Raw genomic sequence first — 18,639 nt, 5'->3', positions numbered from 1 at the left:
ACCCTTGGTTTCATATCAGATGACTGGGTGACGCCACTCTCGCATCAATTAAGTGGATTGTTGTGTCTGACTGTATTGATTTGCGCTGTGCTCTGGGGGAATGAGATATGATCTTTAACATGAAAGTTCATGTTCCTTGCCTGGAGGGAATCAATTGTACACATTCATGCGATAATAGGCTGTACTAGTAATGATGATATTAATGTTGTGTCTTTATAATCTGGATGAGATGCACCTGGCGTTGTGGATTCTCTTGTTGGTTTATTTTTGAGGGGTGTCTGCCCTATTAAATGTTAACCCCAAGGGAAGGGGGGGGGATGGTGTTTTTTATGGCCAGGTGATGTACTGTGTGCCCATACCACACAGTAAAAGGGTATTACACTTCAATTGTTGAATGAGACAAAAATTGGTGTTTACTTTTCTAACAGCCTGATAAAAAAAAGGAAAATATGTAAAGCATCATATAGGATGGGGAAAGCATAACAATGTACATGTATCTCTTTAAGATATTTTGAGATGAAAGGATGAGTACTTGTATAGGGTCCGTTTTGAAAGTCATGTACGAGCATGGATGTCCACCATGAATGATAGTGCTAACAAATTATCCATGTTCCATGTATTCAACAGTTACCATAACATCTCATTACTCCACCTGCGTTTGTCAAGCTTCTCAAGTTGAATGTTTTCCCATGGCGGACGGACGGACGGGGTGGAATTCATGGGGACAGAAAGTCCCTGATTCATGTTATTTCATGTGACACTTACAATGAGATGTGCACCAATTACGTGATATGTGAGATGTATTTCAGGCCCGGTTTGAAGTCTGATAGTGGAATCTAAGATATTGGGCTAGTAATGGGTGTCATCTTTCCCCCGGTGTGGAGCTATTTTGTGCGTTTTCTGCAACTTTGCTCCGTTCGCCCATCTTCGTCGTCGGAGGGAAGAATCTTATTTCTCTTTGTTCGGAAAGAACATTTAAAGTACCTTTGACCTTTCAAATTCAATTATGTAGCATTGAACCAAAGAGTTGGGGAGAAACTTTGTTGAGAGGAAAGGAATTTGGCAAAAAAGTTATTTAACTCTTCGCCAAAGGGGAAGGCCAAGGGCGATTCCAAGCAAAAGAGGACATTTTCAAAAAATTTGAGTTGGCTCTGTTTCAAATTTGGATAAAATTTTCTTTAATTAAAACTCATATGGAAGTTCATAGATACAAAGGGTTATCATAATTAGCTTCAAAATTTTTGTTTTACGCTTCTCCTTATAGAAAAATCCAAACCATTCAAAAATACATACATGGGACTACATATTACATGTGGAGCGTTGTGGCCCAGTGGATAAGTCTTCTGACTTTGAAATAGAGGGTCGTGGGTTCGAATCCCAGCCATGGCGTAATTTCCTTCAGCAAGAAATTTATCCACATTGTGCTGCACTCGAGCCAGGTGAGGTGAATGGGTACCCGGCAGGATTAATTCCTTGAACGCATGAGCGCTGAAAGGCAGCTCAAGCTAAAGCCGGGGTAATAATGATAATAACAACGCGCCTCGGAATAGAATATTTCTAGATAGATGGCGCTATATAAATGCCTATTATTATCATTATTACATATATATTTATACTTAACAGAAAACTATTGCTTGTTTTGTAAATTTTTCAGTTGGATAATCTGAAGGTCATAATTTTACATCACATTAAAAGAAAATTTTCCAAATATAAGTTGCGGGGGGTTAAAAATGTCAATTTGTGGTGCCAGACAGAGTGTAATAAGACTGTCACAAGAATTTGTGTATCCACCAAAGAAACTCGAGGTTGCTTCCTAAATTCAAATGTTTTATTTGAGACTTCTCTATGTAAATAATGTTTTGCAGGTATTAAAATTGTTTAAAGTGTTTTACATGTCCTTTTTGTGTAATGCGACTGACCGATTTTTGGGATGTCATGGTGTCCACAATATACAGCATACAACCTTTCTCTATGTATTGTTTTAAAGCCCTGGTGTTCAAGATAAATTGACAGTATGAACTTGACAGAAAGTCAGTTTTATGCTTATCCTGGTCGGTATGTAAATGAGGAGACTGATGACATAATCCACTCACTATTTCTTTGGTATTTTATTGTGAGAAATATGAAATATTCTAATTTTTTCTTCATTGTCAAGTAAAACAATGATTAATTCCTCCATAAACATGGAATTAGCATTGTTACATTAAGGTTCTGTCAAGTTGGTCCTTATAGTCAAATCTGTAAAAAAATGAAATATTGTGTAATTCAAACAATAAAAAAAACAAAAGAAAAAGTGAGTGAGGGACATCATTGACTGTCTCATTTGCATGTCACTAAGTTTTGCATCAATGTTTTGTGAAAAATAAGCGAAACTTTAAAATATAACTTTCTTATTTTACATCCAATGTTGATGACATTTTCAGTGTTATGCTAGTTTCCATTTTTCTCTATTTATTTAAATTAAATTTTTTCTTGGTGGACTTGACCTTTAAAGGTTAATGGGTCATGTTTTCCATAAATCAGTGGTTATTTGATAATTTTCCCTGTGAACTAGAACATTGCATGTGGCATATTGGCTTAATTACAGCATGGAGCTATAAAACAATAGCTCCAAACAATAGCTCCATGGTTACAGGGCCTCTTGAAGTATTAGTCATGGGTTAAATCCCTGATTGAGTCATCTTTGAAAGAGTGATGTTCCCCTTCTGCCTTGACACTTTGGCAATGTGACCAAAGTGTCAGCCCAAAGCTTTTGCAGATGTTGTAACAAAGTATATTTCAATTAAAAAAAAATATTATGACAAATTGGATAATATTCCATCTGCATGTTTTAAATACTTGAGAAATGTGACTGCTTTTCTATACTCCAGCCTTTTGTAAAGCCATCATACCACATGAACAACGAGCGGCCTCACATAGCATCCTTCCCCCTGCTGCTTAACCAACAACCTGTCTCCAAAGACCACCTCTCTATAAAGGCCACAATTTATCCTCAATACAACTTTGAATTAGATCTTGTAAGTAAAACCTGTGGCCACCTGCTCAGACCCCTCTTCATGTTTCTCCAAGGTTTTTGTTTTTTTTTGTTTTTTTTTACCATTTCAATATTATGCTTTATTTGATTTGTTTGTTCAGATGAGTCTGTGCTGCGTGATTTGAAGCATCTGTTGATTGAAGCCAAGCAGAAACTCCCCCCAGTACTAGAAGCTATCGAGGATGAGAATGAGGAATATATCAATATCGGAGGTAAGAGCTACGAAAAAAAAATCATGATTAGCAAGATGAGAAAATAGATAATGAAATCTTAAGCTTCTAGAAAAATTAAATACCATGGTTCTTGGGGAACCATAATTACCATGGCATATGAATTAGGAGGATTGTTATCAAGACAACAATCTGATTTGAAGGAATGGTGAGATGAGGTTGAAGGAAATGCCTGTTTTTAAAGAAATAAAAACCTGATTTTTGTCAGAATGACTGTTGAATATAAGGTAACACGGTTGCTTACCTTAGGAAAGACATTCTTCAAAGTCTTGAATTTAAGGGGGAGCGAACTGTTTGATGTCTCTCATTAAATGTCTGTTATAAATGACTAGTCTTGAAATATACCTATTGAGATAACTATTAGTAATGCAGATGAAAAAATAGCCTATGATTTTATTTGTCTAGATAAACTTAAATATTTTTGAGAGGAATGGTACCTGTTTAGATTCTTGATGACATAATATTGTGATATGAATGTATTGAGTAGGGAATTAGTGTTTTCATTCAAGTGGGTCTGTATGATAAAACTACACTGCTGAGAATGTTGCACTATGGGTAATGAACCCTGCCATGTCTGAGTAGTTGAGGGCTTGAGGTGGGGCTATTAATGCTGCTGTATAATTTAACCTTTAAAGGATTAATATTGCAAAACTCTTTTATGATTGCTTAAAATTAACACTTCAGTATAACGTTCTGAAAATCCATTCATATTGGTGAAAATGGGTCTATACGGGAGACACATCATCTTGGGGTAAGATATACCAGTTTTCTGGAATAAACATAAATATTATAGAACCGATTAAAGGTTTTATAAGAAAAGATGAATAAAAGAAAGATTAGATTTTGAACCACTAGGGGGGAATGAAATGTAGAAGAGAGATAGAAGAATGGATGAATGGATAGTCTGATAAAGATGAATGGAAAGGAACATTGGGTGCTAAAGAGAGAGATATAAATAGAGAAAAAAACATGGCAATGTCATGAATTTATCTGATGTACATAACTCATCGGCCCGGTTACCTGTCTATGTGACATTCATGAGCACAAATTGATTCAAAAGAAATTCCAAAATCGATGAACATTGTTTGGATTTCACGATGAGACCAATCTTTCAGCGTTAACAGAATTTCACCTCAGGGCACAGACCTGCCAAACCTAGAAGTACTCGCATTCAGACTGTTCTCCAGGGGAAGGAGAATTCCCCTTAACTTTGATAATCCCAGATCCCTCAAAGCTTTTAATATTTGAACATCAAGGAGATTTGACAGGGGCTATGCTGCAACTTACAGGGTTATCTTGGACATTCCTCGGGCTATTTTTTTTTTTTTTTAGAAACGGCGACTGCAGACTGCAGTACAGAACCATGCTGAATTCTGTGAATAGTGTCCCTGTAGAGTCAACATTAATCTTCCTTTCTTCATTTTTTTTTAATTTTAATTTCATTTGTCTTTTATTCTACTTATTGTTTATTTATTTATATTATTACTATTTTTTATATATTTATTTTTCAGGGGGGAGGGGGTGGCAGGAGTTTTATGGCTCATAGCACAATTTTCAATATTGTATTACAATTAACATTGGAGCCTGTGGGAATTCCAAGGGCTTTTTTCGGTTTCAAGGATTTTAGATTCATTTTGAGGATGCATTCGTCCTAGCCCCTATTTCCCCAAGCATTTTTTTTCCTGTGATGTGGACGGTTGGTCTTAAGAATCTTCTCCCCTCGTAGAACAGTCTGAACATGTACTTTGCCATAGTGTGGGATTGGATTAGCAACACACAGTGCATGCATTTATCATTTGTGACATAAAAGGGCTTTGTATTCTATAACTGCATTTAAGCTGTCATTTTCATGTCTCTATTCTGGAGAGCATGGTGAATACTACACACTATGCAAGCAACGTATGAATTAAGTCTAACCTAAATTGGACAAGTAACAGAATTAAACAGAATTAATTTGTTTTGCCTATATTCTACCTAATTTCTACCCAATGTTTCCTCAGTCACACTGATGTTTTATAGAATTACCCAGATGAATACTGAGAGAAGGAATTCCTATACGCATAGAGGGCATATAATCAATATTTCTTGATGGAATAGCTACACATAAAATAATGTAGATTACAACAAAGAAGGTTTTGTACTTGAATTGTCAAGATATTTGATAATAATAATGTGATCCTGTCTATTATCAAGAGTGAATGGAAAATTATGATGTTTTTAAGAGCATATTTTTAGCATGTAATCCAATATGAGAGATTGGTATTTTATTTCAAAAAGATATTTTGATAAATACATGTCTCTAAATTTGATTCTAGCAAATAGAAATTTCAGCTAAAGAGATACATGTACCAAATGATCTGAATGGTTTATGAAGGACTGTGGTGTTGAATGCCTGTGATTAAAAATTATCACATTGATGATCCTTGAATATCAGACATTTTCCATTCTTTTTAGATATTGCAATATCAATTGTGTATCAAGCAATTTTTTGCAAAAGTCCTAATATTATTGTGAATTGGCATTGCACTTATGATTGCATTTTTGTTTCATTTTTTTTCCTCTTGCAGATGAGCGTGGTTGTTCATACTGTGGTGGTCTTGGTCACAGGATTACAGAGTGTCCCAAGTTGGAAGCCATGCAGAACAAGGCAGCCAGCAGTATTGGCAGGAGAGACTACCTAGCTCATGGAGCTGCAGACTGGTGAACTGGAGACGTCCAAACTGTCATCCAATGGAAATGGTTTCCTCAAGACTTCTATGGAAATATCTGTGCTATAATGATGTACCATGAATGAGTGTACCATTCCAAAATGCTGAATTGATTAACTTTGAGGATTTAAGGAGCTGTAATCCTGCAATGTTATGCTTCTAGTATTCTCATGTTGGAAGAGACCATCTGATGGATGCAAGAGGGGAGTCTCAGCTCTGAATCCTTCAAAGAGCAGGCATAGATATCTTCCAGGAGCACTTCTTTCCTATGGTGAAACCTACCGTGACATGTTCTTTTTTCTGGTGTCAGTAAAAAGTGAACCCTTTATTGATCAGTCAAAGATGTCATCAAGAGGCAGTTCTGTCCTATGGTACAGCCATCTGGGGAGTTCACATGTGCTGTGTTTTTGTTTCAGAAAATTTGAATGCTTATGTAGACTGTTACATGGATGCAAGAGGGAATTTACAGCTCTGAACTGTTCACAGGGCAATCAGAAATATCATTCAGAGGCAATTATGTCCTGTAGTGCAGCTGACTGGGCCCTGTCTTACAAAGAGTTACGATTGAGCTAACCAATCTCAACTCTATGGAAATCCATCCATGTCATAATTTTTTCTACAGGAAATTTGCACACTTTCCTTAATGACCAAAGAGAATCACACTGAGTCTTCAAGAGAACGATGAATGTATGAATATACAGTGCGTCCCAGAAAAAACGAAACCGAGATATATTGATGATACGTCTTAACTTAATCATAAATAAAATAGATGAATGACCTACCATTGTAAAGCTTAGAATGTCTTTCATCTGGTATTACTAAGATTATTCCTCTTTCACGCATGAGTGAGCAAAAACTATTCGAAGAACGGATGCCAAAAACTCATTTGGCGGGGGGAATCTGAATTTCAAAAAGAAAATCACATGACTAAAAAATTCAATATGTGCTCTTTCCTTTGGTACCTTGATCACAGAAAATGGTAAAGAAGTAAGAAAGTTATGATCCCTCGAAACAATGCTTGTATTTCCATAATTTCATTAAATAAATCTGTTTTCACCGGTTTCCCACAGAAGCTATCGCACGGTAACAAAAGACTTAATGCATGGCTGATCGTCAACAAAATGGAGTGTCGAGTGAGTTTGAACGCTAGCCTGTAAAACCTCTTCATTTTATGAAATTATTGAAATTCAAGCCTTATTTCAATCAACCAGAACTTTGTTATTTATTGACCATTTTCTGTAATTGAGGTATCAAATTAAAGAGCAGTTGTTGAACTTTTTAGAAATGTGGTTATCTTTTTAAACCCCAGATACGGCCCGCCAAGTGACTTTTTGGTATCCCCTTTTCAAATTGTGTTGCTCAGTCATGCGTGAATGAGAAATAATCTAAGCGATTTCAGATGAAAGAGGAGATTCTAAGCTTTAAAATGGTAGGTCATTTGTCTATTTTATTTGTGATTAAGTTATGATAAATCATCAATAAATCTTGGTTTCGTTTTTGTTGAGACTCACTGTACATCAGATCTATGAAATATTTTGTACAAATTTTGCATGTTGGATGTTGATGTTGTTGGCCGTCCATAGTTGTGATTGATTAGATCAATCACAACTCTTTGTAAGACAGGCCCCAGGTAACTAAACAGACATTCACATGTGCAGTGTTCTGGTTTGCAGCAAATTTGAATGCTTGTGTAGCTTTCTCTGAATGCTTACCTAAACCGACAATGAATCGGTTTGACTATTTACTGGTTGGGATGCGTTTGGATATAAGCTGTAGTTGGAATGTGATAGTGAGAAGCCATCATGAAACTAAACTCAATATTGACATGTAGATATCAATACATGGTTGCATCATGCAACTTTCCGAAAGTTCTTAAGTGTAGAAAGAATTGTACGGTAGTGCTCTGGAAGGTCTGCCTCACACTGTGCACTGTTATGAAGGATACACCTATTCTTAACTCATGGAAGTTGAAATTATTCATGCAACAAAATTTGAATTCTGTTTTACATAGTGTATGTCAGCACATTCTTTCGCTTATTGCTATTGAGCCAACCATAACAACATCAGTTTATTTTTGTCTCAATGAAAGCTATCCCAATGAAACTATCATTTTTCAGATCCTTCGATTTGTAGTAATCATTAATAATATTTTCAACATTTGCAACCGCCATATGATTAGTTTCAGGCTTTTAAAAAAAGGCGCTAGCTATTTTTTTTCCTTTAATCAATATATATTTCAGGTTTTACATATGTGTACAGATGCCTTCATGAAAAAGATAATATCCCCTCACTTTCCTGTCATTATCGACTACACGTTTAAATACTTATTTCTGACATCCATTGCTCCTCAACTGCCTGGTATTTTTTATCAATATCATGAAAGATTATATTTGATGAGCAGTAATAAATACATAAATAGAATCAGTAGATATTGCACTTTATGATTTATTTGAATGCTTTAATTTACAATGAGAAAGATTGAAAGGAAGGGAGTGATTAAGGTAGGAAATGAAAGAGAGGATCAGAGTAGAAGGAATAGATTGAAAAGAAAAGCAGATTGAGAGAGAAAGTGGAAGAAGACAGAGAGAGAGAGAGAGATATTGGTAATGAGAACAGGGGAGCTTTTCATCGACATTTTTGTATGACGAGTCGTCAGATCTGGCAACTTTCCTTGATTCTGATTGGCTGAGATGTACTGTTACTATGGTAATCGTCGGATAAAACAGGATTTGTCCGACAACTTCCTTTCATGAAACGCTCCACAGATTAGATGAGGAGAGGGAGAGAGTCTTGGAATAACAGATAAGATGAATAGAGGGAAGGAGAGAGGGGGGGGGTGGAGGATGAAGAAATTTCTTACATGTATTGCTCGTAATATATAATTTTTTATGCAAGTGCCACATAGAATTTTTACCCAAATGCATGCTGCAATACTTTTTTTCCCAGTCATATTCATATACAACTGTCTCTATCAGATTAAATTTATAATTGCTTTGCCTCCGCCGACCTTACGTGGTTACCTGAAGCAAAATCAACTATGATATAAGACTATGCCACCAGTCTGGGATTTCATTTAAAATGTGGTTCTGAATTCATTAAATACATGTATACATTTATCTCGCATTTAAAATTATTGAGAAAGAGGTACTGAAAACCTTGCAAAACATTCAGGCATGCTGCATCAGAGCATGTTTTTATAAAAATATACTCTAAAGAGAGAGTGGGTGGTTTTCTGGCATCAAGCTGGTTTGAATAATACCCCCCCCCCCCGAAAATTGAAAGAAACGTTGAAAAAAGGTTAAGTGAAAAGCGATCGAAGAATAACAAGAGTTGTGGAGTTTGTAAAGCTTTAATTTTGTAACGCGCTTCTATCATGTCAGTTACCAAATTAAAACAGAAAATGACTGATTCTTGTTTTTGATGGATTTTTGTCAAACCTTTTTTTTTCTTTCTATTTTTTGCTTTAAATGAAACTAATATGTTGCCAGGGTAACTTTCCCTTTCATTCGATTAAAACTACTTTGAACGAGTGATTTTCTTGCATTCCTGATTGCAGTCACTCCTGTGTGAAATTTGCTTACCAGTGCCCCAGCATATACCATTGTATAGTAAAAGGTCGTTGTACTGAGTGTTTGATGTTCAAACATAAAGCTCTAAATATAACACTATAAAACTTTAGTCTACAAAATAAATCCTCTGAATTTTTTTTGAAAGCTTGATGTAATACGTAATTTCCCAGGTTGCATATTCCCAAGTTAGGTTTCGCTCCTCCAAAATAGACTAAGTCCACATTTGAGGCAATGTTCAGTGAAAGCCTGATCAAAGATTGACACTTCATTTTGTCAGCTCTGGGGTCCGTTGCAGAAAGAGTTGCATTTAAACGCAAGTCAGAAAATCAATCGCAAGTCCCAAATGCGCGCTGTTGATTGGTTAAAAATCAAGTTACGCATGATTTTTAGAATTGCGATTGATTGCAATTCTTTCTGCAACGAGCTCCTGCTCTTTCAGTGTAGATGTACATAAATGTATCAAAGTAGGAGGGGGGAGGGGCGGATCCGGATTGTAGATTTTTTCCGGGGGGGGGGGGCGACAAATCATAGGTGTTTTTCCCAACTTCTTATTGTACCAACATGTAATAATAATAATGGTGGCTACTTATATAGCGCACAGGTCCACCTTTCGGTGCTCATGGCGCTTCAAGGAAAATAAACAGAAAACACAACAGTAATAAAAAACAAACAAGAATAGAATTTCAATTTTCCTGAAAAAAAAACACAATATTAAACTGTTAATGGGAGATTAAATAAGTTTTTAGCTGGGACTTGAATGTTTCTGTAGATGAAATTTGACGTAATTGGATAGGCAGTTGATTCCATAGCTTTGGTCCTATAACAGAGAATGCATGGTCCCCCCATTTGTGTTTTGTTCTGGGTGTCTGGAGCAATAGGGCATCAGATGATGAGCGAAGACTACGTGAAGGCTGATATTTTTAGATAGAGCTGCTGAGATATGTGGGGAAGAGAGAATAAATTGAATGATGTATTAGTAAAATAATTTTGAAGGTGATTCTTTTACCAACAGGCAGGGACTGGAGGATTCGTGAGATGGAGTCATACTTTTTAGTGTAAGTTAGGAGACGGGCAGCAGAGTTTTGTAGACGTTGAAGTTTTGTCAAGCCTTTTTGTGGGAGGTTAGAGAACAGTGAGTTTGAAAAATCTAAACGGGAGGAAATTAAAGCATGGATAAGTATCTCGGCTGCAGGTTTAGACAGTGACTTTCTGGTGAAACTCAAATTACGTAGTTGATATCTGACATTTTGTTGGACTTGAGTGATATGGTTGCGAAAAGTCATTTCCTGATCAAATATAACCCCAAGATTACGGGCTGTTTTAGACGGAGTGATACAAGAGCTACCAAGATGGACATGACATGACTGAAAGTCAATTTTTCTAAGCATAAACTTCGATCCAAGTATTAAGAATTCTGATTTATCATCATTCAGTTTCAGGCAGTTAGATACAAGCCATGTCTTAAGGTCTTGTAGACATGCTTCAAGTTTTGCGATAGCAGAGTTCAATGCAGACATTGAAGGTTGAAAAGACAAGTAGAGTTGTATGTCGTCGGCATAACAATGGTATTTTATGCCATGTTTACGAAATATCTTGCTGATTGGTTGCATATAGAGGGAATAGAGCAGTGGACCTCCTACAGAGCCCTGGGGTACCCAAACTTCAGAGTAGTTAAACCTGAGATAGAACTACCGATTCTAACATATTGAGATCGTTCTGATAGATAGGATATGAACCAAGCAAGGGCAGTCCCCTTGATACCTAATGAGTTCAGCCTTTCAATTAGGATAGTGTGATCTACTGTGTCAAATGCTGAACTCATATCAAGCATAATGAGTGCCGTAATGTTGCCATTATCCATTTCTCTATAAATAGCAGTGTTGTAGTCAAGGCTCAAACCTCCAAGGCTAAGGCCAAGGCCAAGGCTTTAATACCCAAGGCCAAGGCTTCAATAACCAAGGCTGAGGCCAAGGCATGGAAACCCAAGGCCAAGGCCAAGGCCTGAAAACCTCAAGGCCAAGGCCAAGGCATTTCAATTGTACAATATATGGGAAAAAAAGACAACAATGCTTAGGCGGCATACATGACACACAGGACCAAATGTATAAAAGGTGTGAGCGAGCAAAAATTTTTACCCTTGTACATTTAAAACGAAAATAATTTTATGATAGATCATGTAGATTTAGACATCAAATTAAAATAAACATATATAGTTACATTTGTACAATTCATTATTGTTCTAGGCGATTCACATTGCAATAATTATTATTACCAAGGTGATCTGATCATGGCATGCCCATTCTCAACATGTCTTTCTCCTCTACCTGGGACAGGGGAGGCAGAATGTATTTTTTTGGGGGGGAGGTCAAAGCCAAAAATGCACTTACAGTATAAGTCAAAATGAGAATTTTGGTGCAGTTCAGCAAAGCTTTTTTAAGTGATTTCTAATTGATAAGACAGATGTTTTGATTTAGGCTTTAATTTCCCGCTATAGAAAGCATAGCGAGCAAGTGGTTTTGAAAAAAAAATCAATTTTGAAGTTGTAAAACTCGATTTTGGGTCAATTTAATGGTGCCAATCACTGTTAAAAGGGCATCCTTGCGAGATGTTGTAATAAGAAATGAAATTTAAATATTTTGAGCTGTTTTTGTAATCATGAAAAAGGTGTGCATCTTACTAAACAAATTAACGCGAGCACAAAACACAAGCAGAAATTTTTAGTGACCAGAAAAGGAAGCTGTTCTGGACTGCATTTAGTGACTCATAAATAGGATACATAACTCACCAATCAAAAAAATGCGAGCGCAAAGCGCGAGCCTCAAAAATTTGTATTATTCCGATCTAAAAACTAGACATTCTAAGCATTTTTTTGTGTAAATTGAATGCGAACCTTACTTAACAATAATTTATGCAAGCACAATCCAAAATTTGTTGATTTTGAAACCTAAAATTTTGCTCTGTATGCCATGCTTGGCCCCTCAAAATTTTTGGCTCATCATGCCATTGATACCATAGCCCATTTGGAAATGACGAAATTGAAGTTTGTGTTCAAGTTTACCGAATCTTTTCAGAATATCATTAAGACTTAAAACATTCTTGTTGGTCAAAGAAAATAATAGAAGGAAAACCTAATGGAATAGAAATCAACCTTGTTATCATTCTTTAGAGAAAGCTATTTTTAGAGTATGAAAATTGTCAAAATTGTAGTCAGATCTGTCAGAATTATTCCTGTCATAAAATCACTATAATCAGTGGCGTACCGTGGGTCACGGCATTGGGGGGCACCAGCAAAAACTTGGAATTGCCTAGTGAGCGCGCAAAGGGCTCCCAGTTGCCAGGTATTCTGAACTAATAGAGATATTTTTATAAGGACAGTGCCAATAAACGGACATGTATCTCACTAGTCAAATAATGCGAGCGCGAAGCGCGAGCTTAAAATTTTTGATATTCAAACCTAAAAAGGGACATTACAATCAATCTTTTGTAATCATGATATGTACCTGTCTCGTTAAATAATGCGAGCGCGAAGCGCGAACTGAAATTTTTGTAGATATTGACCCCAAACAGGAAGATTTTAAGGACTATATTTTAGGAATCTTTTATCTATTAAGATTATACACATCTCACCATAGTCATCTAATGGGAGTGCCAATAAGCGCTTGCTGATTTTGTTAGAATTACATCTAAACATGCACATAAAGCACTTGTAATCATGATTAACAATTAACATACCCATCTCACTAATCAAATTTTGCGAGCGTGAAGCGCGAGCTGAAAATTTAGGAAATTCAGACCTGAAGAGGGGCATTTTAAGGCTTGTTTGTAGGAATTCAAGAAGGACTTACATAGTTCACTAACCAAATGATGCGAGCGCGAAGCGCGAGCTGAAAATTTTTGATATTCAGATCAGAAAACAGAAAAAGGAACAATTTAAGGACTCATTCTAGGAATTGATGGAGAGCAGACATCTTTCACCAATCCACTACTTCGAACGTAAGCACGGACAGGAAATGTTTTATATTAAGACCTTAAAATGGGACAATCACTTACAGTATTCGTGAAAAAGAAGCATACTTTTGTACATGTAAAAGAATAACTCGAAGTGCGAGGAAATATATTTGGTAGTTTGGTGTATATTGACTTGAAAACGGGAGGTTTTAGTATAACAGGATTATATATCTCGGTAAACAGACAATGGGAGCACCAGGAACAATGAAGACATATGCCCTGAGCAAATTATGTTTCATTTATATGAAAAAAAATGTTTCTTATGTAATGTAACATAACATAATTATAACATTATAATGAACATTGTCTTCTTTCCCACTACGTTTCTCTTCCTTTCTCCCTCTTTTCCTCCTTTTTTAGTCAGCCGATGGGGGGGGGGGGCACGTGCCCCCATGCCCCCCTGTAGTTACGCCACTGACTATAATCCTAATCGTAATTATTATCATTATTATTGATATTGTCATTATCCTTATTAGTCATGATTACGTCATATTACCAATAAATAATATTAATTTTCATCACTTCTCTTTGTTACATAATTATGTGATGATAATTGCAATTGATGGCACTGCTAAGTACACATACTGCTTCTGCTGCTGCTGACTGGTAGTATTTAGTGTCATTAGATGTACAGAACAATTGAAACATTTATAATTACTTGTATAAAACAAATGAAAAGTACAAAATACAAAATGCCTTGAAAAAGCCTTGAAAATGCCTTGAAAATGCCTTGAAATTTCAAGGCTCAAAATCCTCAAGGCCAAGGCCAAGGCCCTCTCAAGGCCAAGGCCTGAATGTTCAAGGCCAAGGCTTTGAAAAAATAGGCCTTAAGGCGCCTTAAGGCCAAGGCCGAGCATCAAGGCACTACAACACTGATAAATAGTATCTGTTAAGTTAACTAGTAGTGTTTCTACACTATGACCAGGCTTGTACGCAGATTGATGTGGGTCAAGTAACTCATTATCTTGTAAATATGATGTTAGTTGTGAGAAAACAACTCTTTCCAGTAGTTTACCTAAAAAAGACAAGTTTGATATCGGGCGGTAATTTTTCAAACACTCTTGATCTAAGCCTGTTTTTTTCAGCGTCGGATGGATGACAGCTTTTTTACAGACCTGTGGTACAACTCCCGAACTAAGACTTGTATTTACAATTCTAGTAATTACAGGCAACAGAACTGTGGAACACTTCTTAACCAAATCTGTTGGGATTGGGTCGAGTTCACATGATTTGTTTGGAGAATTTTTTATAAATACACCCATCTCACTGATAGTGACAGGTCGAAAATCCCTCAATTCTGACTTAATTTCACTGACAGTGTCATTATTTGAGTGTAAGGCAGGAGTTAAAAGGCACTGCCGGATTGTTAGAATCTTATCTACAAAATACTGATCGAAGCAATTTGCAAGCTCAGCCTGATCACCATGAGTGTGATGTTCTGGTAAAGGAGATTTTTGTTTCCTGTTAAGCAAATCATTGGCAACTTTGTACAATTTTTTTGTGTCTTTCACACAATCCTCAATCTTTTTCGAATGGTATTGTAACTTAGCATTCTTTATCAAAGTATTGACACGTTGCTTTTGTTCACGATATATCTGCTTGTGAATCTCCAACCTTGTGGACCTAAATCGTCTTTCAAATTGTCTTCGAATCAATTTTTCTTGAGTAATTTCTGGGGTGTACCAATCAGTATTGGGGTGAATTGTAACCTTCAGCTGCTTTTCAGGTGCCAACTTATCAAGAGCAGAGCTGAGTGAGGTATTATACATATCCACTTCTTCATCGACACCATTAACATGTAAACAACCTGATATAAGAGACTTAACATGGGTGTCATCTGCAAAGTCTTTCGGGTCAACAGATTTTAAATTTCGTGTTGTTACTATTTTCATCTTGTTGGCTTTTTTTGGAAGGCTTAATTCACACATCAGTGCTGAATGGTCAGATATACCTTCTACAACACAAATATTACAAAGGTTAACAGCATTCTCATTATGGGTCATAAGCAAATCTAAAACATGGCCACGGTTATGGGTTGGCTCATTAACATGTTGAACCATGTTGTAGGCTGTTAACAACTCAGAAAATGATTTAGAAGTAGGAGTTGACAAGTCCATTGGTATGTTGAAATCCCCTGCAATCAGCAAGTCAGAAGAACACAGGAGCTGTCCATCAAGGACATTGGAGAATTCCTCCAAGAAACTTTGAAACTGTGTTGGAGTAGGTGGACGATACACATTTATCAGATGTAACACTTTCTGTTTGTGATTGAGCGACATTTGGATCATTTCAAATGATGTTATGTTCGGAGAGTATAGGATTCTGAGATCTAGTTGACTCTTGAACAGCACAGCTACACCTCCTCCTCGCTTACCATGCTTACCGGCTCTGGGAATGTGTTTGAAGGTTTTTTTGTTAACATAGATAATCTTTTTTGTCATAATTATGTCACGCGTCTGTAAGATCGTCTGTATATGCCGGGCAGTGCTGGATAAAACAACGTTATTATGCTAACTGATATTCAATTATAAATGAACTTGATTAAAAACTTGAAAAAAATTGTCTTACATAATTGTATTCCTAATTTACGGCGTATCGAATGCATTATGCTTAAAAAATCATAAAAAGGAGTTGTTGTCAATAAGTTATCTTCCTTGACATCTGGAGAAAAGCATTTCTATGCTGATTATTAAAAGGACATTAAAATCTCGTCATCGGGTCATTTATACTTTGCTCCGCTTCGTGATCGGGGGGAAGGGAAGGTTCGACAACCACAGACGTCTACGTCATCATTCACTAATGGATGCTTAAACATACTTTCTCTTAACATCTCTATTTATGTTTCAAGATCAGGACAAACATTTGGACTACTTGGCCTCCCTACATACTCACCATTAAACTGCACAAAATGCAGTCTAAACATACACCCAGACGAGTCACGTTCGGTAACTGAGTTTGAATCGCTAAGACAAATACAAAAACTGTGCAGGCACAGTGCTTTCGATTTTACTTAAATTCGATTTTAAGTGAAGTTATTTTCAAAATCGATAGTATATGACGTGGTTCAATGCCGGAGTACTCCCTCAGAATAAAATCTTTGGGAGTTTTGTTTCTGCCAGTCGCTTCTCGTTTCCTTATGCTTTTGCAGAATGGTAACTGTCAAATTCGAAAAATTGAAAATTCGAAAACAATACTTGAGGGGAAAGGGTAAAGCATTCTTCTAGTGCAGAGAAATACATTTATAAACAAAGCAACAACAAAAAGCAGTACACTTTTAAGATGCATTATTTGAAGACACTTCTGGTTAATCATATTCATTTATTCAAAATCAAATCATAAACGATATAGTTTGTTTAGTGAAGGGTTATTCTCGATAGCCATATTCCATCATACCAATGTTTTTTTTAAGACTCTTACTTAATTATTTTATTATCATTTTGGGTAGAATTATTTTCTCTGATATCAGACTTTAATCATTCATTGAAAAGGGAGAATATGCATACAAATAAAAGAATGCAAACAAAAACTAGACAAAGGAAAGATGATTAAAGAAAGAACGAAATAATTCAGAGAGAAAGGTCAATAAAGAATGGAAAGGAGAATAAAGAATTTTATATACAATGAAAAACAATGAATAACATGAAAAAATCAAATAATAGCTCCCAACAAAAAAGTACAAAATAATAGGGAAAAGAAACATAAAAAAAAGAACGCAAACTTAGTAAGAAATGTAAAGAGCACAGAAGTATCTGATTTGTGGTTTCCCTGTTGGTGGTTTTACACTCTCCTAATGCAATTATACCTTAGCAGATGTCAGGATTATCATAACACTTTCCTTCTGAAGTTAACTTGCCAAAAGAATCAAAAGCTCATCAATTTCGGGGATTTCTTACACATCAAGTGTGATTACTTAATACATTATGAGTACCTACGGCTTTATACATGATTCTTCTGACCAGCCAATGTACGCTCTTCTGGGGCCCGTTGCAGAAAGAGTTGCAATCAATCGCAACTCTAAAAATCATGCGCAACTTGATTTTCAACCAATCAACAATGCGCATTTGGGAATTGCGATTGATTTTTTTGGTTTGCGTTTAAACGCAACTCTTTCTGCAACGGGCCCCAGGTTTGAATAATTTACGAGCAAAAGTTATTCTAAGAAAATGTCATTCTCTGGTTTTTCTCCCCAAATCCTTGCTAGCTCACTTTTCTAGATAACCATGTTAACATGGGAACAATCCACAGATAACGGTTAGAATGAAACAGACTGCCACCTCTAATTCTGACGGTTTTCTTTTATTCCCCTTCTCTTACCACCAAGCAAACAGCTTTCGTTAAAGATGGAGTAGGTCTAGAATAGTAAGAAAATTGTTTGATTTAGACAATTGTCTTCTGCTTTAGATATTTTTGTCGGATGAAATGAAAATGATAATGATAGCTACAATTCATTTCGGGTTGGTCATCTACAGTGGCGTAATGAACCCAATATTTTGAGGAGGTCAAATATGGCGTAATGGGCAAATTTTTCTTTTAAGTTGCGAGCGAGCAAAAGTCTCGTCATTTTTATTACAAAAAGACCAAAGTTTGGGATATATTTTAGAATAATATAATTTTCACCCTTCTCTCTTTCCTTTTCTTTACTTTTTTTTCTCTCTCGGATTTTTTTTATTGGAAGATGCCCCAAGCCCCCCACCTGTACGCCACTGAATATCTAGTTGCCTCTTCAATGTCGCCCTATTATGACACCGGCTATACATCGTCTCCAGCTGCTAAAGGCACTTGATGCATTCAACGGAATCAACCATGCCAGCTACTAATTACCTCACATGGGTAGAGTGCAGCAAAATATGGATCGAATTCTTGCTGAGAGAAATTATGCCATGGATGGGACTCCAACCCACCAAATAATGGATACTGATCGGGAGTGTGGTTATAGTTTTCAGCTCATGCTCAGAAATGGTGAACAGATTTTTTTTCAATACATGAATGTAAATTTTCGTATTTTTTGCGAGGTTATACCATAATACTGTTCGAAAATGCACTGGAGTAAACAGAAACCAATTTGTACAAGCTGTGCACGACTTTGCGAG

General features: G+C 36.3%; 1 protein-coding gene across 1 annotated transcript in view; it reads left to right on the top strand.

The window, feature by feature from the left end:
* LOC121425091 (probable ATP-dependent RNA helicase DDX41) overlaps positions 1 to 6,586 on the top strand; it is a 46,411-nt gene extending 39,825 nt beyond the window's left edge. Inside the window, exons 14-15 of the mRNA XM_041621064.1 lie at positions 3,136 to 3,246; positions 5,832 to 6,586. Of these exons, the coding sequence (XP_041476998.1) occupies positions 3,136 to 3,246; positions 5,832 to 5,968 (248 nt within the window). The 3' untranslated portion in view covers positions 5,969 to 6,586. The remainder of the gene's footprint in view (positions 1 to 3,135; positions 3,247 to 5,831) is intronic.
* Positions 6,587 to 18,639: the final 12,053 nt, after the last annotated feature.

Source organism: Lytechinus variegatus, chromosome 12 (genome assembly GCF_018143015.1).
Source record: "Lytechinus variegatus isolate NC3 chromosome 12, Lvar_3.0, whole genome shotgun sequence".
Taxonomy (NCBI): Eukaryota; Metazoa; Echinodermata; class Echinoidea; order Temnopleuroida; family Toxopneustidae; genus Lytechinus; species Lytechinus variegatus.
The sequence above is the reverse complement of the archived record's forward strand: the minus strand, read 5'-3'. Positions and strand labels throughout refer to the sequence as shown.